General features: G+C 39.3%; 1 protein-coding gene across 2 annotated transcripts; it reads right to left on the bottom strand.

Moving 5' to 3' along the window:
- Nucleotides 1-4920: 4920 nt before the first annotated feature.
- On the bottom strand, nucleotides 4921-22192 carry lnpep (leucyl/cystinyl aminopeptidase). 2 transcript variants are annotated; one of them, XM_085181229.1, is made up of 22 exons: nucleotides 21740-22192; nucleotides 19631-19725; nucleotides 18954-19156; nucleotides 18098-18209; nucleotides 17727-17984; nucleotides 17442-17632; nucleotides 15670-15808; nucleotides 14907-15041; nucleotides 14634-14754; nucleotides 14368-14519; nucleotides 14177-14290; nucleotides 13946-14077; nucleotides 13670-13804; nucleotides 11665-11825; nucleotides 11489-11577; nucleotides 11177-11360; nucleotides 10915-11071; nucleotides 9871-10055; nucleotides 8105-8266; nucleotides 6442-6582; nucleotides 6274-6355; nucleotides 4921-6178 (listed from the first exon to the last, which is right to left on the bottom strand). In XM_085181229.1, the coding sequence occupies exons 1-22, from the start codon at nucleotides 21765-21767 to the stop codon at nucleotides 6047-6049; spliced, it is 3108 nt and encodes a 1035-aa protein (XP_085037355.1). In that variant the 5' UTR covers nucleotides 21768-22192; the 3' UTR covers nucleotides 4921-6046. The 2 variants fall into 2 exon arrangements, with proteins under 2 accessions (XP_085037355.1, XP_085037356.1); XM_085181230.1 differs by lacking the exon at nucleotides 21740-22192 and adding an exon at nucleotides 20168-21730.
- Nucleotides 22193-22306: the final 114 nt, after the last annotated feature.

Below are 22306 nucleotides of genomic sequence, written 5' to 3'. Positions count from 1 at the left end.
GACCTGCAACACCTGCATCCCCGTTTGGTGACATTTTACATTCTCAAAAGCTTTCAGCTACTTTCAGCATTTCTGCTGCTTTGATTTCCTCACCAACTGTCACTCAGCACTGGATCCTCACAGGGCTGCATTCTCAGCCCCTTGCAGTTTGCCCTGCACACATATGACTGTACACCAATCCAACCAACCAACACCATCTTCAAGTATGCCGATGACACCATCGTAGTTGGGCCCATCTCTGATGGAGATGAGACAGCATACAAGGTGGAGGTAGAGAATTTGTCCTGCTGGTGCTCAGAAAATGGCCTGAAGCTAAACGTCCGCAAAATGAAAGAACTCCTCATGGCATCATGGCAACACCATGGCCCTGGTAAAGAAGGCACAGCAGCACCTGCACCACCTGCACCGCTTCTGTGTCCATTCAGATCAAGTCATTTCTTCGCACTAATTACAAGCACTTCGCAACCCTTTCCTTTTAATGTGTGCCTTTTCTATTGTTTTGTGTATATTCCTATTGTTTTGTACATATACATATAATTTTGCATATATTCCTGTGGTTTGCTATTTATTCCTTCAGTATTACTATTTATATTTTATTCCTGCACAGTTGCTGTGGAACACTCACAAATTCATTGTACATATACAATGACAATAAAGAGGTATTTGTGAGAGGATAAGGCTCACTTGTTAAACATAAAAACAGTAGCAGTCACAAATTCATTCAAATTCTTCAGAAAAGAGCAACTGAGAAGAAAAACAAATAGATGCAGGTATTAAAGAACAGAAGTTTGGATAATTAGCAATAGTTTGAACGTGTCTGCTTGATAGACATCTGATCAGTTCGTTGTGTTGCACACGTCACTCACATTTCCGCATTCATAGATCATACAAGAGATCAGAGTTTATATAATGTTTTCTCATGAGTTATGTAATGTTTCGAAGTGCTGATTGAACTTATGTAACGCTGATCTGGTGACTGCGTCAGCCTCTCCTTGTCCTCAGTTGGGCGTCATAGGTCACAAGGTTGCTGTGCTTTTGAAAGAAAATGAAACATATGTGGTCATGTGACCTGATAGTTATCTTTGGTCTGCATCTGTGCATATGTTGAGTAAACAGAATGAGATGCTTTGATTGCACTTTATGTATCAAAACATCAAAAAAAAAAAAGTCACCTGGCCCGTCTGGGTCTTAGATTAGATTAAAACAACCTCAAACGAGCAACATTTTTACAGTGCTATTTTTTACATTATTTAATAAGCCAAAATGCAAAAGCAGTGTGTGAAACAAATAAGTGCGACCTCAGTGCTTCCATAGACATCGGGAGGGTAAAAAGCATCTAGGTTGAGCGTATCAACTGCCTCTATAAAAGCTTTTTCAGATGTGTGTTAACACAACGCCCAGAAAGAGATCAGAAGTGAACTTAGTGAAACAATTGTTGCTGCCCATCAATCTGAGGAGGGTTACAAGGCCATTTCCAAATATATAGATATAAGAAAGATTTTTCACAAGTGAAAAACATTCAAGACAATTTGCAGCCTTCCCAGCAGTGGTGTTCCAGCAAATTCACCCTAACGTCAGGCCTTACAATGCTCAGAGCAACTACATCTCACATTCTACAGGCCTTACTTAGTATGTTAAATGTTAAAGTTCATGACTGTGCAATTAGAAAAAGACTGAACGAGTCTGACTTGTTTAAAAGGGTTGCCATGACAAAGCATCTTTTGTCTAAAAAAGGACATGACAGCATGACCTAGGTTCACAGAGTTGCATAAGAAAAAAACAACGAGACTTCTGGAACAATTTCCCTCCTATAGAGGTGACCAACTTGGAGAGGTTTTTCCTACATGCACCGCAGCAATGTTGGTGAACCCAAACACAGCGTGTCAGCACAAAAACCTCATACTAAATATCAGCACGGTGGTGGAGGAATGATGATTTGGGCTTATTCTCCAGCCTCAGGATCTTGGCACTTTGCAGTTGACCATAAACTCCTCAGTATACCAAAATATTCTAGAGTCAAATGTTTGGTCATGTGTCTGACAGCTCAATTCCAACAACACCATGAGCCAGTCAAAGCTCGCAAACCTCAATGAATGAAGCAACGTTGTGTAGAAGAGTGGGCCAAAAATCCTCCACAATAATGTGAGACACTGACAAAGTCATACAGAAAACAATTACTACAGGTAATCGCTGCCAAAAATGGTTTTACACGCCACTAAACAACTGGGTGCACTTTTTGTGTCTTTGGGCTTGTTGGATGGATGGAAATAATGACACAGTGTGTGACATGTGTTCACCTGAAGTTGCATTTGTCTAATTGTTAGACTTGGTAATGGATGGATCATTTTTCATTATGTTCTGATATATAAAACCACAAAAATGACAGAAGCTGCATTTTATTTTTAACCATGACTGTATAACACAGAAATACTTCAAATCTAAAACTTTGCAGTAATAGCTGTTTTGTTTAAAACACTTAAGCTTCTTTTCATTTGTGGTATGAGTACTGCTGCATAGAGAACAAACTGGAACACTAGTAGCTTCAACACAAGCACTGTAGGTATGCAGATTTTACAGTCATGTGACCTGATTAACCTCAATCCTATCAAATTGGGTACACTGTCAAACCCGCATTTCACGTGTTCTTTATACTACCCTAAAATAAAATAAAAATACCTATAATTTGCGAGTTTGGGACCTATCCAGTTCAATCGGTATCACACAGTATATCGATATGCAAGGTACACCAAGCTTCGAAGAATGCTTGATTTAAAATAAAAATGACAACTGAAGTTTGAATGGCTGGATTTCTGTCAGTTCTTTTATACATGGAGCCAAACAACCAAACAGTCCTGCTTTACCTTCCCACTGTAAGGATCGGGCATCTGGGTTTTACATGAATACATCCAAACATAGTCAGTACCAGTATCAATCAATCTCGGACTGTAAGAGCATGAATTAGGGCCAGTAGAAACATTTACAGCAGAGCTATGATGGCCTCTGGTGGTGCAGCGGAGAAGTATCATTGATGACTTCCGGTTGTTTAAAGCTTCCAGGTTTCCAGGCTGCTCTAGTGCCTGCTGTTTTCATACTGCCATTTGTCTGCACATCAGAGAACATGCACTGACTCAGAAACCAATTAGATCAATGTTCTGTTCATCCACAAACCCTTCCTGGTCGCCGGGCAGACTTTAAGTTTGATTGTAAACAGATCTTATACTTTTCTTAATACTGAGCGAGCTTTAGTGTGATTTTATATTCTATTTGGATCTGTCCCTACATAACCCTAAACTGTGAGATTCTCTTTTACTTAAGTCATGTACGTAAGACTCAATGGTGCAAACTTATTTCATAGAGTTACTTTAATTAAATTCACTACGGCTGTCAGTGATGGTCTGAAGAGGCGTATTCACAGAAGGATGCACAGACGTCTTCAGGCTAGGCACCAGCACCCTGTCTGCCATTAGGTTTCAGGATGAAATCTTTTGATTGTCATAAAAACTTCTGAGTATCATTTGGTTTTGGTTGTTTGACTTTATGTAATGATTTGGTATCCTTTCATTACTAACACATTACCCAGTCCATATTTGCATAGATATTCAGCATACTTTTCTTTTTAACCACTGAGATCTGATGTGTTTTCGAAGTGTTTCTTAAACGTTTTTGAGCAGTATATAAACTATACAAACCTTTTGGAGGAAGAAAAAAAACCTTTATTATTTATATTTTTATTCAAATGAAGAGCAACAAAATGATAAAAGCATCTACAGCATTTCATTAATGTGCAACAAAAACAAAGACAGTCTGACTGGCTTTACTGCACATGTGGTCCTCTACCGTAGCCCTATCATCACACACTATGATTGCCAGGACTCTGACAGAAAATGAAACATGAAAATCAAACTCTCTGGCTGATGTAACAAGACAGTAAGGCCTTTCTAAACAGACAAAGGAAAATGAGCCAAAATCATCAGGAGGATAAAAATGCAAGGATTCCAAAATATTTCTGTAAAGTCATTATAGATATAATGGAATAAATAAAGGGGGAAACTTTACTGGTAAAATGTAACCAAATCGGTACCATCTCAGTTCTTCACAGTGCTCCGTACACCATCATTCTCACCTATTCACAGGAATAGTTGCATTCTCCGAAATAAAAAAGACCACCATTACCAGCAACTGTGCACAGACGCCTTCGTAACAACAGTCTGTACTACTGTTTGGACATTGCGTTTTTTTGTGGGGTTTTTTACATCAATGGAACAAACAATATTATGACCACCAAAAAAGAGATGCAGGCCTCCTGAATGTAATGATGATCACATTTCACCTGCCAATCATGGCAAGCAATAGAGTGAATAAGTACCGCTTTGGCTGAGGGTACAGCTGTACTTAAATAACATCTTGTTGCAAAACTGGAGGAGCTATCTCAAGACAATAAATAGTGAACATACAGAGGTGGTTAACACTGGACCAACTTTAAACTTTCTGCATTCCTATTTTTGGCTGACAAGTAACAGCTTACCGGGCAAACTATCAACATGGATTGTTCTTCTGTATACTTTGGATACTTAAATATGCACATTAGCCCTTAAAAACACAACATTCATGAGCAAATGACCTCAAGGTGTTGTCTCAAATCAAGAGATGCAGTAAAACACTCTAAGCAAGACTCCTGATCAGGTAGATGTGTACAGTTCCTCTTTTTACACACACACACACACACACACACACACACACACACACACACACACACACACACACACACACACACACACACACACACACACACACACACACACACACACACACACACACACACACACACACACACACACACACACACACACACACACACACACACACACACACACACACACACACACACACACACACACACACACACACACACACACACACACACACACACACACACACACACACACACACACACACACACACAAATTCTTAAAACGTTTAAAGTTAAGATGCTTAAAACGGTACATCCAAAACTGCAAGGGAAAAGGATCCAAAACTGCAAGGGAAAAGGCTTTGGGGTTGAGCATATTTACACTATAATTACAACTTTACAAGCACATAGAGCCAAAGAGTGAGTCTGTAAAGTGACTTCATTGCAGGCAAGTGATCCAAATTAAAAAATTAAATAAAAAAAAGCTTGTTGATTAAAGCTTGGCTGGGATTAAAGTTGGGGGAGAAAGAAAGGAAGGAAGAAATGAATGTTTAGCTCCAGTGTGCACTGCCTGCTCTCACCTAAGACACAATGGCTATTATTTTAAACCTGCACTATTTTTTGTACATCATCTACAGTACACAGTGGGATATTTTTTTCAGTACATTCATTCAATACCAACACACTGGCATCTACTCATCAACGAACAAATCTTGTAGCCCAACCATGACTAGTATAGCAAACACTTGGGATCGCATGAATAATTAGTACAGGCTGACAGGTAGATATTCTTCCAACAAAAAGACACGTGGTTACTTTAACTGTAAGGGTAATCCCATCTATCAAGTAACATTAATTTAAATTCATCATTGCTGAGAAATCCCTGACAGCTGCATCTTCACATACACAGTAATATTGACATTAATCATACTATTGAGTTTATTTTAAAGTGGCCGTTTTACAGCTCATGATGAAAGGTGCCTGAGAGGTGGTTGGGCCAAAGGAGTGTGGGTGAAAGCATGATTGTCTGCTCAGGCGTGAGGTTTAGATGAGAACTGCGGAAGAGGTTTGGTCAACAGCATAAAACATGAGGAGTGTGTATTGCATCTGACGACCCCCTGTCACAATCACACACACACAATCAGAGCCACCCTGAGCTATCATGTACAACTTACAGGACCAATCTCAAAAATTAAAAAAACCTGTCCAACCAGCTAGAGCACAACCACTGATTAGCGCTCTGGTCTGGATGAGGGGAGGTAAAGGACACAGTCCTAAGATAGTGCAAATACTGTTGTCTCAAAGAAACAGCCCAGTTGCTTGTTACTGGGGTGGAGACTTGTTGGAGCATCTGTGTTACAGCCATCTTCGGAGTGTAGGCAGGTTCCTGTCCATCCAGCGCTGATTCAGCTTTATGGTTTCCAAAGCTTCCTGTACGCTCCTCATCTGAGAGCCACGCTCCTTCAGACCAGAGAAGAAAGCCTGCACCTATAAGACGTCAAAACACACAAGCTCAGCTCACGAAACAAGTACACTGAGAGGCAAACAAATGCATTCTCATAAAAAATGACTTAAGGACATACTTTATTAAGTTGTGCCTGTGTGGAGGACTGGGAGGTAACAGATTTGATGATTGTCTGGATGGCAAAGGAGCCAATAGGGAACCTGCAGCCCAAAAGACAAAATTGTTGAATTTTCAGGTGAAATTATCTCAAAATGCTTTACCAGAGGAAACTCTGAGACTAACTTACTTCTCTATGAGGCGGTCCCAGTTCTCTTGTATGAAGTTCCAGGCAAACAAACAACCAGCAAAGCTCTGACACATAGTGCTGATAACCAAAGGCAACTCCTGAGTCTGAATGAGACTTCCGCTCAGACCAGACAACAGAATCCTAGAAAGAAACCAAGCGTGTCAAAATGACCCTGATTGTAACCACACAGCGTGGGGATCAAACAATCTTTAGTATAAAGAAGTACATTTTGAAAGCTTTAAGTTGGGATAGAGGAGAATTTTAAAAAACTGAAGCCATAAACCAAAGTGTAATGCTCTTTGCCACTCTCCCTTAAAAATGTGCCAGAAAACAGAACATAGTATTACTTCAAAATAACTGGGACGTCTGTGGTCATTACAATTCCCAGATCAAAGTGAAAATGCACAAAATCTTCATTTGCTGACTTCTTGTTGAAATCTAGAAACATTTTTTATACTTTCACTCCTGTATAATAATGCTGGTATTATCACAAAAGGCTTAACAATACATTCTATTGAAAATTCAGGGGAGTTAATGACTTTACTGTAAAGCCATCCAGTGGGTCGAATTGGACCCTTTGGTGTTTGACATACGTTTGACACCACTGCCGTACAGCTCAAAGGTTTATAACTATTATATTAAAAGGTTTTAAAACAAATAACTTCTAATAACCAAATCTCAACCTTTTAATAACAACATTTTCACGACTTGTTAAATATCCATGATAAATAAATGCAGATGTACAGAGAGACAGTGTCTGCAGTCTAGCAGATGCTGCGATTCACCAGTCACATCAATCTATGATCTATGTCCCTGCTCTCGCTTATGATCACAAGCTCTGAGTAGTGACCAAAAGAATAAGACCGATGCAAGCAGCAGAAATGATCTTTCTTTGAAGGCTGTCTGGGCTCTTCCATGGAGACAGGACTCAGTGTAGAGCTGCTACTCCTCTGTTTTGAAAGATGCCAGCAGAGGTGACTAGGATCCCTTCTGGGCCCCTTTTGGATGAGATGTTTTGTGCCTGTCCTACCAGTAAGAGCCCCTGGGGCAGACCAAGGACATGCTGGAGAGATTACATCTGGGAGCAACTGAGTTTACACCAGAAGAGCTGGTGGAGCAAGGTCTGTGCTTCTCTGCGTAGGCTGCTGTTTATTCACACCCGCATGGATGGAAATAAATGGATGGACTTACTGAAAAAGACATCAGCTACATTCTAACATAATCTAGCATCCCCAAAATACAGTCTAATCAACTTATTGAAGATCAGTTTATTTAGATGTGTGGGGCACCATTATACATTACAGTATAATGATGCCCCAAACGCAGAATAAGTTTGAAGTAATTTAATAACAGTTTTCCACCTGCTGAGTCAGTAAACATCAAGACTGCTTATGCCAGAAACAAAAAAACAAACTATAAATACTTCGCAGGGTCAGTAACAATTTTTACATGTAAACTACAGTAATATAACTACAGCACTGACAAGGTGAGTAACTGTGAGACCTTGAGTATGTCAAACTTTTGCTCTGGTGGAATCAAGTGAAGTCATTTTGGCATCGCAGGACTTTGACTTGCAGATGAAATTAATGGGCGGGGAAACGGAGTGTAGACTTTGTTAAAACAGCGCATAATTAACAAATGCAAAAACAAAAAAAAAACTTACTGTACTAAACGTTGTGGGTTCTGAGTGGATGCTAGGCCCTTTAGCATTTTCCGCTTCTCTGAATCGTACGTGGCATGCGCATATATGTTGAAAAGAGCGTCCCAGGTTTCATCAGACTGGCCAGCCACTGTAAATATAGTCTGCTGCAGATCACCGGGAATCCTATGACAATAAATACAAAAGAAACAGACTTTTACTTTTGCTACTCAATTCTAATTTTCTGATTCCATTAGGTCCCATCACCTTCCATAGAGATTGAAAATGTGGCGTAAAACCGCAAAGGATTCTGGGTACGAGTGGCAAGCGGTACTAGCACACGCAGGCTTTCACATGAAAACAGTCACACAGTGATAAGAAGAAACACAAAGAATGGCAAGATGCTGTTGTATTATTAACTGCAATAGCCGGTCGCATAACAGCCATGGGAAGCCGACGGGTAAAGAGATCGGTTGTTATTGGATTACGTCGTGGAAGAGAAATTGTTTAAGCCATGTTTCCGAAGTAACAACGAGCCGACGGATGGCCTGGATTGCAGCCATTCGAAGACCAAATATAACGTCCCAGAACACATGTTAGTCTGCTCCAAGCATTTCTACAAAAGTAAGTCTTCTGTTGTAGTTATTACGTAATTTATCATAACATAATTGTTGATGTAGGTTACAAATAAGTCTTATATTGATTTTAACTGAATTCGTTGCGCTATGCTGCTTTGTTCAATGTGGCTTTGCGGGCTAATGTTTGTTGTGTTTTGTAGGAAAATCAGCCTACAAAATGCTGGAATGCGATCCAGACTGGGCACCCTCTATCAACCTGAGTCATACTGAGTTTAAAGCTGCTACAACAGCCAGATTTGATCGGTTAAAAGAGAGAGCTCAAAACAGCCATGAAAAGTCCCAAATATATGTGCCCAAGTGTTGTATTGAAGCAATCAAGTGATGAATAACTGTTTTCCAGTATGTTGTTTTGATATGTTTTTTTGGCATTGTTGATTTGTTTTTCAGCGAAGCAGCTAATAAAGCATTATGGAATACAATGTTGTGTCTTTCCTGTAAGATTCTATAATAGAATGAAACAATAATGCCAGTTATAAATAAAGACAATGAATTGAATGAATTCTTATTTTATTTCTATTAGATCTGAAAATGTTGTGTAATACTACAACCTGAAACGACAAATAGATTGTGGTGGCCTGTACAGGAGATAAAGAAAAAATGTAACAGCTGTGAAATGATATAGTCCAAATCACCAAAGTAAACTGGACCTGGGTTTGTTGCAGGGATTTGAAGTTTTTAAACATTTTGTGAGTGCATACACTCACACTTAGGACCATATAATAATAAATATGTGCGTGATGAAAGTCGGGCAGCACACTAACATCCTTACTCCACTCTGTATGCTCGTATGGGTCTGACCCTTTCACTCCTTAGATTTTTTTCCTCTTACTTTTTTTTGCCTTTTCGTCAAGTCTGTCTTTGTACGGACCTGCCGTGTTCACCGTCGTTTTGTACACAACAGTTTTGGGGGAAAATAAAATGCAAGTAGGGATTAAAACCGCAGAATTAATGATTACCGGTGCTGGAAATACTAGCTCTTGATGCAGTGTTTTGATTTTGTTGCCACTCCTACCCACAATGCAATGCGCGAAAGTCACGTGGTCTGTCAATCTCTATTTCTAAAATGATGTTTGACTAATACTGTTCACAGTGTTACCAGCTTGAAACGAAGCAGAGTAAGACAATGAAATGTTTGTTGTGCTCTGGACGTACCTGAGGGTACCGTTTGACTGCATGTACTTTTTGAACAGGGACGTGGCCTGCTGGGTGCAGTTTTCATCATTCAGACTACAGGCCATCTCCAGCAGAGCAGAGCGCAGCTCCTGTTTGGACACATTCTCTTCTTCTTCCCATGTTTGATTGGCCATCAGATTACGAAATTTGATCATAATAAAATTCTGTCAAAAAAAAAAAACCAAACAAAACAAACCCCAAAACAAAACACATTCATTAGCATGATAAAGCCAAAACGCAGATGAACTAGGAAAAAGACATGCTCTGACCTTATCAAAGATACGTTATGTGTCAAATCAAAGTCTGATTTTTTTAGCAAATTAAAGTTTTATCACGTAATATGACGTAAAAAAAAAAAAGAAGAATTAATGTTAAAAGATGTACATTAATAGTAAAATTAAAGAACGTAATACTGGCCGTTTTGTGAAATGTAACAATTGTGTCAATCGTGTTGAAGTCACTGCTGCTAGAAGAAGCAGGAGGAATTGTGAAGTGTACAGGGCTATACTCTCTGCTCAGATCCAGAGAAATGCGGCAAAACTGATCAGAAAACTCTTAACAGTATAAATGGATGACAAACCAAAGTACATCGCAAAATCAGTCCAAGAAAAACGAGACATTCTTCAATGGCCAAGACATTCAGCTGATCTCAATCAAATAGAACAATTTTTCAGTCAAACTGAAAAAGAAGACAGAGCGACCCACAAATAAGCAGCGGCTGAAGGTGGCTGCAGTAAAGGCTTAGCAGAACATCTTAAGGGAGAAAACACACCAACTGGGGATACCTGTGAGTCCTAGACTTCAGGCAGGACTGCAAAGGACTTTTAGCCAAGTATTGAAAACTACCCTTAGATACAATTAATGTAAAGTGTTTTATTAAACCCCCTGAATTAAAGATTCAAGTCTGCACTTCAATCACATCTTGGCAGTTTGATTTAAAATCCATTGTTTGGGAGTCAGAAGCAAAACTTTAAAAATTCTGTCTTTACTGAAAATCGAATTTCTTGGGTGTGAGTTCAATACCTTCATGCGGGATGCAAGATTAGACTCCTGTCTTTTTTCAAGCTGTCGGTAGATATTATTGAGCTGTAAAAGGGCCTCTGTCACAGGAGAAGTCTCAGTGTCCGCTGAGACATATTTCAGTAGATTTAGGACCTGCCGGAAGGGCACACGTCCCAATCTAGTGACGACACGGGACAAACGAGGAACAGCGTAGCATCAAAGTGAAGCAGAAGAAATTAAAAAAAGACTTTCATCACTAAATACAATTAAAAGACTTTGATACCTGGAGAGAGCAAAGATGTTATGTATAAGTGAAGCACGGTCCTCGTGTGTAAGAACGCCGACATTTGAGATCAAAGCTTGAGTAAGAGCAGACCAACCATCCTTTCCATAGTCCACTATGTAGAAGCCTGTATTTTTGTAGTTCAACTTCAGCCAAGTTACATTTTTTGACAGCTTAAATGTGTCTGAAAATACAAAAAAACAAACAAACCCCAAAACAAAACAAATAAACACATGAATACACTTAAAACTTTTCATTCGAGAGCAGCTCAGCCAAGAACAATTAGAATAGGTTTCTGTTTTAGTCTTTTACCTGATTTATTTTTCAGAGTGAAAACTTGTCTGCACTCAGGGGCCAAACTACAGCTGTCGTTCACGTACGTCACTGGAATATTCCACAAGCTAAACAGAGTGCACACTACAGTTAGCACGGTGGTGTCCTTATGATTTATGTGTGTCTGTCTGTGTGTGTGGTAATGTGTAACCCACCTTGACGTATGCGTGGTATTGTCAGATGTGAGCAAGAAGTGCTCCTGTGTGAGTGTCACCTGGTTTCCCATGAGGTTTACAGTGACCAGTGGGAAGCCTTTCTGTGATGTCCATGATGTCATCATCTGCGATACATTCATGTGGTGCGTGGACTTATCGGTCTGAGGATAGGAAGGGGAATATTTGATCTGTGTGTGCAGCCAAATGTCACGCTTTCATTTTTTCCCCACACATGAGAATTAGTGTAGAAGGGGACTCATTGTTTGCAGCTATATTCTCAAAATTTGTGGAAACAATTACAATTTCTAGTATCCAAATGGCAACAAAGTGTACACTACTCACAGAATCTATCCAAAAACATCTATTTGATGAACAGATCAAAGATAAACTCTAAACTATGAGAGACTTGTTGATCAAGTTGTTAGCATTGTGGCAGACAATAAGATGACTAAGCAGATGAAAGCATCAACTTTAACTGAGGTCATTAGGTTGAAACACTCTTGTCACAATTATATAGTCTTTGCGTCTGTCTTGTGCTCTGCCATCAAAAGGGAATAAGCAAGAGAACAAGCAAGGGAACTATTCTATGTAGAGCATATTAGCTACATTTGAATTATAGGTTGACTGCAATACCTCAGCAAAGAGTAATCAGAATAAAAATATCTATTTAAAAAAAGAAGTTCTAAATAATCTCCACTATGAGACTATTTACCAAGTTAGAAAACAAGTTAATATAACATATCTATATTTAACAGGGCTATTTTCAAAAGGCCTTATAAGAGCCTACTCAGGACTCATATGTAATCATCTGTATCTTGCATAGTTGCAATGCTATCCACTAACAAAATCTTTCCTTATATGCAAAGACATAAACAATGTAAGTACAGATAAAGCACTTGTAGTTGCTGCTACAGTAGATTAGAGCCCAGCAGGCATTATCTATTTACTATTTTGATATCAGCAAGTATAATGTTGATAGATGACAAGTAAAAAAAGTAAAGCAGGGACATGAGAAACACTCTTTAACCAGGTTATGAGTGTTGGTGTTACATAGTTTGTTCACCAGAGGGCACTATGCATCTTCCTTTTGGTAACATGGGTGTTTGGAACTAGGATACATCCTGGTGACTAATTTTCTAGCCGTTTAAATGAGAGAGAAAAACTTTGTTTACTCAACGAGCCCAAAGGTCAGAACCTTCTTACAAATATTTCATTTGTATTTTAAGGGCTATATGAACCCATTAATCATATTTCTTATTAGAAAATCATGTTTTAAATGTTGCTTAAAGGTGCGGCACTTTACATTCTGTATAATGTAGTAAATATGCACAATATCAGATTAACATACAGCCTTTGGCTAGCCATAGCAGAACTAGCAGCAGTAGCCTCAGTTTCTTCCTGTCTAGCTTCTACACTCCAGTTTACTCCAGTTTATTCTGGCAAAGCCAACCTACAGCTGCTCATGCTTTACTATAAAGTACTACAGATAAGCGCAGGCAGCACTCTGGCAGCCATCTGTTTTATTTTCCCCTCGTTCATTTACAATTTCCTTTCACGGACACAAAGAGAGGTGTGTGCAGCCAACTGTAAAGGCTGCAGTCTGACAGTGCCCAGTGGTTGTGTAACATCTTTGACAATATCTTACGTTTAAAAAAATAAGAATGCGACATATAACCAACTCCTATTTCTAGCAGCAACGTTTGAACTTCTAGTCAAATAGTCATGCACATCTCTTAACACAACAACCAGCTGATCCAAGCAGATTTAGGGAGAGTGTAAATGAGTAAATAAATAGGTGTTGTGTGACAGAAAGAAAAAAAATCTGATTTTTAAATCAACAAATATTGGTATTGGTCTTAAAAATACTGTATTGGTCAGGCTCTATGGTAAATTTTACCAAGGCTACATTTTGCCACAATCACACTTCACAAAGGGAAAAAATAACCAGCCACTGTGTCAGTAAAAACACACATATGCATGAACATAAAATACACAACACTAATACCTGTGTGAGGCTGTTCCAGAGGTCATCAGTGTCTGTATTTAATCCACTGAACTGTTTGAGATATTCAATGATACCCTTTCTGAACTGTTGATCTCCAGGGAAGGAAGCATTCAGCATTAGAAGAATGGATGCACCCTGGAAGACAAAGAATAATAAACTAGCAATAAACTATTAAGAATTCATGTGAGGGTCACTATTTCCTTAAATAAACAGCTAGAAATCAAAGTTAAGTGAATTAATGAACAGCATGTGATGTACTTATAAGTCAGAGTTTACCTTTTCATAAGAGACAGAGTCAAACATCTCCTCTACTTGTTCTGTTGTATTAACATCTGTCGACACAGCGTGCGAGGAATTTAGTGCATCTTTGTCTAGGGCTCTGAACCGCACTGAGAGGAATAAATTACCCTGCAAACAAACAGGACATACTGCATATGTAGGAGCACACAACATTATCTGATTTAAAACTATGACAAATAATTTGGCAAGCTATACGGCAGAACGCACAGTTTCCAGGTCAGGCGACACTTCCTGCAGTGACATGTACTCCATGTAAGTGGCAAAGCCTTCGTTGAGCCACAGGTCATTCCACCATCTCATAGTCACCAGGTTTCCAAACCACTGCAAAACAAAAAAACATTGGACATGTGAACATATTCACTGTTTCTTTTCACAGATACAAACACAAACAAAAGTACCTGATGAGCAAGCTCATGTGCTATGACAGAAGCCACCACTTGTTTTTCCAGGAGAGAAGACTTTTTGCCCACTAACAAAGTGGTTTCCCGAAAAGTGATTAGCCCCCAGTTCTCCATGGCTCCTGCCAGGAAGTCAGGAATAGCTACCAAGTCTGACAACAGAGAAAGACAGCATATGGGGTTGTGTAAAAAAGGGACAGGGCGAGAACAGTTACATAGGATAAAGCACAGAGTGTGTATAATTAAATATCCATTGGTTTACTCACCTAGTTTTTTGAGAGGGTAATTAATGTCAAAGAAGTTATTGTAAAACTCCAGCAGTTTAGAGGTTATGGTCAGAGCATACTCAGTGTGCCCATTTTTCTCTGGTACAGAGTAGACTGACACCTAACACAAACAATAAAAGGTATTTATATTTATACACATATATATATATATAGTTTATCAACAACAGCACAGCCTCACTGAAAAATACATTAAAAAAAAAATATTTGCAGAGGCTGAACTGAAACAGAAAAATATTTCTCTGCTAGACCTACCTGGGTTTCTGAAACATTTTTGGTGTTAGGGGTGAAGTCAGCAACGATGAAGGCCACCAGGTAAGTGCTCATGTTAACACTGGTCTTTTCAAACTCATCCTGCACAAGGCCATTGGAGAGATTTGTGGATTTTGCCTGAAATACACAAAACAAGGATGTATTGAAGTCCTCTGCAATAAATCAGTATTGTTGACTTATTGTGGATGAATACAGCAGTGCAGCACACCATCTGGTAGTATTGACTGTACCCCCACCGTGACCTGAGAAGCCATAGTGGTTACAAGAATTACAAAGTCTTCAGGACAGGATATTATTATATTTATGCTTTGTAAACTGTGGTTACATAGTGACAAAGCACAATTTTAAGTTTACTGCAACTGACAGTATCTTAAGAAATCGAAACTCTGCGAACTCTGTAATACTGTAATACAGACAAACCCATCATGTAAGCCTCCTCAGAAGAAAGCATATTTCATTTTGTACATCCAAGCGGGTATGTAACAGCTGGCATTAATTTAAAATTGTCACCATTCGGCATCTGTACAAAAAAAGAAGAATCACTTCTTCAAAAGCCAAACCTATTAGGATGTTAAACTCTCATGCTACTGTAACCAAATGTAATTCAAACCTTGTGTCAGTTTTAACACATTTAAATCTAGTCAGATACTGCCAAAAATAACAAATGAACAAGTGAATTAAAATAATTCAGTAGAATGTTTCAACCATTAGTATCATAATGCAAAACTCATTAATTTTAAATTACCTTGGGCATGTTTGAAAGAGTCATGTAGGTTTTTTTTCTGCTGATTTTAATCAGGAATGTAGCTTTGAAAGCTGGTTCATCAAAACAAGGGAAGGCCTTCCTGGCCGACAGCGGCTCAAACTGTGTTGCTGCTAGGACCCTGGGGAAAAGAGGGGATGAACATGACCATGCTGGAAATGTTTAAACTCCATAAAACATTTTCTTTCTGTATTTGTTATTTTTAAAGCACTCATTTGTTAGACTGTGGCAATGAGCTGAGCTGACTCCATAGTCTGTACTTATGGCAGAACCAATTCAATTGTTCCTATATAGCACCAATTCACAACAATAGTCGCATTAATGCGAAGTATATTTTAACTGTAAGACCCTACAGTATTAGAAAAAAACTACAACAAGACATCCCCATGTGAGCAAACGCTTGACAACAGTAGGAAAGAAAAAACCCTTTTAACAGGAAGAAACCTCCAGCAGAACCAGGCTCGGGAAATGTCAACCATCTGCCACTCCAAGTTGAGAGTGAAGGGAAATGGTAGACAGCAGAGAGAAACAGGTCAAAAGAAAAACTATAAGAGAAAAGGCTGGAGTTTTATAAGTACTAATGATTAAATGCACTAGTAGTGTATAAACACACAGGGAGTGAAAAGAAATGAGTGAAGATGAACTTGTCAGTGCATCATGGGAAGCCCCCAGTAGCCTACGCTTAGTACAGTATGAGTCAGGGTCATTTGACCCAGGCTTGACTGTAATCTTTATCAAAAAAGAAAGCTTTGAACCTAATCTTAAAACCTAAAAGTAGAGTGGGAGAAGCCGTCTGTCTCTTCAAGTACAAACTGGGTGCTGGTTCCAAAATACACGGACCTGATCGATGAAGCCTCCGATTCTACTTTTAAAAACTGGAGGAACCAAAATTAAACCTTGAATCTGAGAGCAAAGTGCTCTAATGAGATGATATGGTCCTAAGAGGTCTTAAAGATAAGATGGGACCTGATTATTCATGATTTTGTATATAAGGAGAAAAATTTAAAATTAAATTCTGGTGCCAATAAGAGAAATACAGTCTTTCTTTCTAGTCTCACGGCAGCATTTAGAATCAAATGAAGGGTTTTCATTTACTTTTAAGGACAGCCTGATAACAATGCATTACAACAGTCCAGCCAGAAGTAATAAATGCATAAACTAGTTTTTCAGCATCATTCTGACAGGATGATTCTAATTTTAAAGATCTTGTGCACATTTGCTTGATGTGCACGCTGAAGGACATATCCTGGTCAAAATGACTCCAAGATGACTCACAGTGTTACTAAAGGTAACACTATGGTCCCAGCACAGAACTCCACGACTAACTAATTGGAAATCTATCCAACAGATATGACTCGGACCACTGCAGCACAGTTCCTCTAATACAAACAGTATGTTCTAATATCTGTAGTAAAATCTTGTGGTCAGTGGTAGCAAACACTGTACTGAGGTCTAACAGGACAAACGCAGATATGAGTTCATTGGTTCATTGCCAAAGGCCATTAGAAGATGTTTCATAACCTTCACTAATACTGTTTCAGTGCTATGATGCACTCTCAATCTTGATTGATTAACTAGTCTAGTTAACTAGTCTTTCAAGATTCTTTGAACTAAAAGGAAGATTAAAAACAGTCTATAATTAGTTACAACAGCTGAAACAAATAAGAAGTTTTTTAAGTAATGCCTTAATTACCGCCACCTTAAAAGCTTGTGGTAAGTAGCCTGCTAATAAACAGCCAATGAGCAAGGGGTACCTTTTGTTTCCATCCTCATCAATGTAGGAGCTGTTGTAGAAACCATCATATGCGTTTGAGAAGTTGGCAGAATATTCCATTGTCAAAACACAGTACTGGCCTGCTTTCAGCTCCTCTGAGAAATTAACAGCTAACTGCTGTCTGGGTTTGTATTCCAGTACAGTCACATCACTGGCCTGCCCATCACCCAACTGGAAGAGAGAAAGTGTTAGTCACAGACTAGCAGACAAAAAAAAAAGTAAATAATTTATTCATCAGAACACAAAAAATTCTCTTCAAACCCACTTTGAAGGTTGCTTTGGTAATGTTGATATTAGCACCATGGAATACAATGCGGTTTGTGCTGTGAAGTATAGACATGTTGATAACAGTTCTGCCCGTGAAGGTCATTTTGTCGAGGTCGGGGTTCAGGGTGAGATCATAGCTGAGAGGTTTTATGCTTTGAGGGAGTCGGAGCTGTGCCCATGGAAACAATTCACCATTTGTGGAGATGGGGTACACTGGCTCCATGGGATTGGTCTTGTTTGGCTTACGACAACCTGCCTGCAGAGGATAGAGTTGGAGTGAGCAATGAAGGTGTGACTGAGCATGGAGAAAAATAAAATGTTTTTGCTCTAAAGTTGATATTCTTGAAGACTAATTAATATTTTCCTTACTTTGGTAAAGGTGCAGCCAGGTAGGAAGTAGAATACCATGGTCACTGAGGCCACTATCACGAGGAATAACACACATACAACTATGGTACGTGATGAGGGTCGTGAACATGACCTGAAATCAAAGAGAGATTAACATTAGTTACACTAACTCATTTTAAATATGAAGAGGATCTCTCTGCTAACTCGATTGTCAAGTTTTGGTTAATGCGAGCTTTCATAACCGGCATTAAGACAGCGAGTATAAAAATGATCATCTTTCAGTATGAGACAGTTTGCCGGTGAAAGTTGAAGCCTCCACATGCGAAAGTTTATTATTATGTGACAGGATGTGGTATCTGAATACAGCTTTTTTTAACATTTACCTTATGTAGTCAATAACAGGACTTTGAGGTTAACCTGCACAATTATTTTAACTATGACTGTTGCTATATTTAATGGTTACTTTTTTGATCCGGAAGCACAACTCAAATTTAGACCATCTTAGCCTGTGTTGTCATTGCTGTCATTTCAATCTTGGCACAATGACATAATATAGTTTTAAAACAAAACTGGAATTGTAGCCACAAGGTTTCTGACAGGACTCCTAACAACAGGAGTGTAAGAGCATGTCTCTTCATAAATATATATTTGTTTTTCAACAGTACTAACAACTCTGCTGGGCAAACAGGGACTACCAATGTTGTTGTACATGCTGTACTTTTATCTTCCGACTCACTAAGTCAAAATTTGTTTTCCAAAAATACTCAGATCATATAATAATACTAAAGTATTTATGAAGCCCTATATGCCACAGAGAAAAAATCATTTTTTAAGTAAATTTGCTGCACATTATCCCATATGATGAACCCTACTTTACCTTGGTGGTGCCTGTCTGGTGTAAGGAGAAGAGTTGGATCTGTGAGCAGAGCTTCGGTTCATAAAAGACATGCCCAACAAACGTGCTGAAGACTCGCAGTCCTCCTCATCGTCATCCATGTCGTTTTCCCCCAGGCCTCGCACAAGTAACCGTGAACTACGGGGTTCATATGTCACTTCATCTGGATCAAGAGCAGGAAACGTCTGGAGAGAGCATATCCAGTAGGTTCTATTATCCTCTGGTTAAATCATGCAGATTCCTATTCACTGTATAGACTTTCCATGTAAGTTAGGACATTTTACCCCGTGCTAACTATGTAGAGGGGGTGACGAGACTGAGTGCAGAGGAATGAATGATAAAAACAATAATCAGATAAGAGAAGGGTCCAGATAACAGGTAATGAAAGAAGATGTGTTTTAATAATGATTGTAGCTGTCCTTTCTGCAGCTGCAAAAGGATTGAGGAGTTTTAAGAGAGGATTTGGTGACTATTAGAGAATGAGAAAGTGTAAAGACTTTATCTATAAGGCTGTATGATGCAGCATCACTGCGGTGACTGAAAACTAAAACTGCATATGAAGTATTACCATGATGAAGAGATAGCATTGTCAGACAGAAGCAGCTTACAAATACTTGCCCCAATTCGCTCACATTATCAACCCTGACATACTGACATACCGGAAAGGCTGTGGAGTCTTTGGCTAAATCCACAACATCGGGCTCTTCTTCAAACATGCTGTTCTCAATCATGTTCCTCGGCAGGCTGGCACGCTCTGTTTCACAAAGAGGAAGAGAAATCAGACAGATGCTGCTCAGAAAAAAGGGAAATGATTGAAAGGAGAGAGATGTAACAGAATAAAGATAAATTATATAGAATTACAGAGTAGCAGAAATGACTATCTGGCACAAAGAGCAATGTTGTCACTGAATGCGCTTTCAACACAAAGCCACGTTTCATAAAGTGCTCACAGAGTTTTTGCAATTTCCCGTTAAAACACCTTCTTCAGTATTTCCTGCTTCTTTTATCTACACAGAACAGGTTTATCAGGTTGTTGAAAGACTAAACTGCAGACATTACAAACCTGGAATAACTTCTTCTTCACAGGAAAAAGAAGTGAATAAAGTCCCCAAATAGGAAAACGCTAAAGCAAAGACTACTCATCACTAGACCATGTCACATGCAGTTTTTAAAGGCATGCATTTCCTCAAACTAACCTGCATATGCAGCTTTATGACAAGAGAAGGCCTTGTTTTACAAACTTTAAGTCACTGCCTGGAAGCCAGACTCTCCCCACAGTAATTCCTGAAACAATCAGAGGCATGTTCAACTTCCTAATTCAATAACTAAAGTATTAAAATGCTGAACTGTGCAGCTCTGCAGTTTCAGCCCCACAGTCCATTCATGGTTTTACAGCCTAAACAGTTTTCACTTTCCATTTCATGGCTGTAAGTGGAAAGCACAGAAAGACACTGAACACCTGAAGTGTTTACTCAAAAACAACTACAGCAAACAAAGATGAGCTTTAACTCCCAAAGAAAGTCAGCAGACCAGAAATGTCAGAGGTGAATTATTTTGCTCCTTGTGTGCTCGGTACAGTGTTTCTGATATGACAGCGTGGGTCGACAGTCTCTCTGTCTAGACCACATTGCTGCATGATGAATATCTATAAATAGGTTAGGAGCTAAGCAATGGGCAAAGTGGAAGGTCTACAAGGGTTTATAAGAATAGCAGCGACTAAACACGTTAAACAGATATTTCATATGAGCAAAATGACATTCTCAGAAGAGAGAAGTGGTTATGGTGATGGTTACGATTAAGCAGGATAAATGTAAAACACCCACAGGTCTGTGTGTAAATACACTAAAGCAGTTTATCTGCAAACTGGGGTTTTCCTGTTTATGCAAAACAGGTACAAACCCAACAGCAGACTCACAGAACTACAACTAAATATGTGCCTGTGTTTGGCAGGTGTATCCCCAAGTAATAAAACACAGAAAACACACTGCAAAATGGCTCACTGTTTAAAGTTTATAGGAAGGGAGAATCTGTAAACGTTTTAACATCATTGTCTGATGAAAATGTGATTGCGAAATACAAGTTTGGTCTCAGAAAATCACAAAGTCACAATCAAACCTCCTTACATGCACGCAAAGATACACAAAAACAGGAAGTCAAACTACAGTGATTTTTCTGCTGCTACTTTCCTCTGAGCTGTTATAGTGTGCACACAGCCCTCTCTTTTGTTTGCTCTAATAAAACAATGCACGTCCTGGGACCATAACAGAGGTTATAAACAACATGAGCGGCTGGGAGCGTGACTTATCGGCGCTCCACGTCAGGAGAAAACACAGCAGCTATCAAACCAAGCACACTTAAATCGAGCAAACAGTGCTGCTATGCTGTTACAGATAACTTGAAACGTAACAGGGTGCTTTGTTAACACAACCTCTGTTCTTAAGCTGTTAGAAATGTGTTTCATTATCTTTATTTCAGTTAAAATATTTAAGCAGCCCACTGATTGATGCATATGGGGAAATGAAACTCGTATGCAAATGTAAGTGTCACGTCACGGTAGGACTATCAACAATCAACAAGATTGATTCTGAGAGTAAAATTAAGGAAATTACGCAGCAAAGACAAAGCTGCTTTATTACAGTTTTTAAAAGTCAATCGCAGCATGTGTCCTCGGGTGAATGTCACTCCCAGCCAAATGTCCCGACAGTTATTAGCTGGCCTGCTGCTGTTAGCTTGCTCTTTTACTGTACCTTCTGCCCGTGTCTACTTACCTGAACTGTTACTGTCAAACAAATCCATGGCAAGATATCTCAAAAGATCTTGTCCCGTCCAAAACAAAAAAAATGGGAAACCTCTGCACTCTCAAAGACGCTAGACAGCCGAGATGATTTTATCGCTGGCAACAACCTACCGCAGGCTCCCTGACACCACACTAGCGGTAGCTAACTACGTAGTAGCTAGCCTGAAACTAGCCAACTTCTGACAATTGTAACCGACTGAAATACATTCAGTTAGCTAACGTTAGCCGCTTTCCATAACTTTATCGCCCATAGCTGTTTATTCAAGTTAAAAAGCGAGTAAGGGGCGGTTGTCCTTAACTAATACACCTTGAGCTAAAAACACATGAACTACTCTTGCTCGCTAAAACGCTCGGCAAACAACAAACACACGAGCAAATGACACTTTTCCTACTCTCCGATCAGTTGTTGACGACCTCCCGTCAAATTACAATACTCATATCTGATTGGATGTTCCCACCGGGAGGCGGGGCCACGTGCACTACGGATGAATGCGCTCCAACAAAAATAGTTTGGTTATCCTGAGAGGACGACGTTCGT

This window comes from Neolamprologus multifasciatus, chromosome 12 (assembly GCF_963576455.1).
Source record: "Neolamprologus multifasciatus chromosome 12, fNeoMul1.2, whole genome shotgun sequence".
In the NCBI taxonomy this organism is placed as follows: Eukaryota; Metazoa; Chordata; class Actinopteri; order Cichliformes; family Cichlidae; genus Neolamprologus; species Neolamprologus multifasciatus.
This window is presented reverse-complemented; position numbering and strand designations above follow the sequence as displayed.

Excerpts from the sequence above, each read along its gene's own strand:
- lnpep (XM_085181229.1), bottom strand. The coding sequence starts at position 21,767 with ATGGATTTGTTTGACAGTAACAGTTCAG. Across the intron at positions 19,157-19,630 it reads AAGACTCCACAGCCTTTCCG|ACGTTTCCTGCTCTTGATCC; the intron begins GTATGTCAGTAT and ends TGCTCTCTCCAG. Across the intron at positions 14,291-14,367 it reads CACATGAGCTTGCTCATCAG|TGGTTTGGAAACCTGGTGAC; the intron begins GTACTTTTGTTT and ends TTTGTTTTGCAG.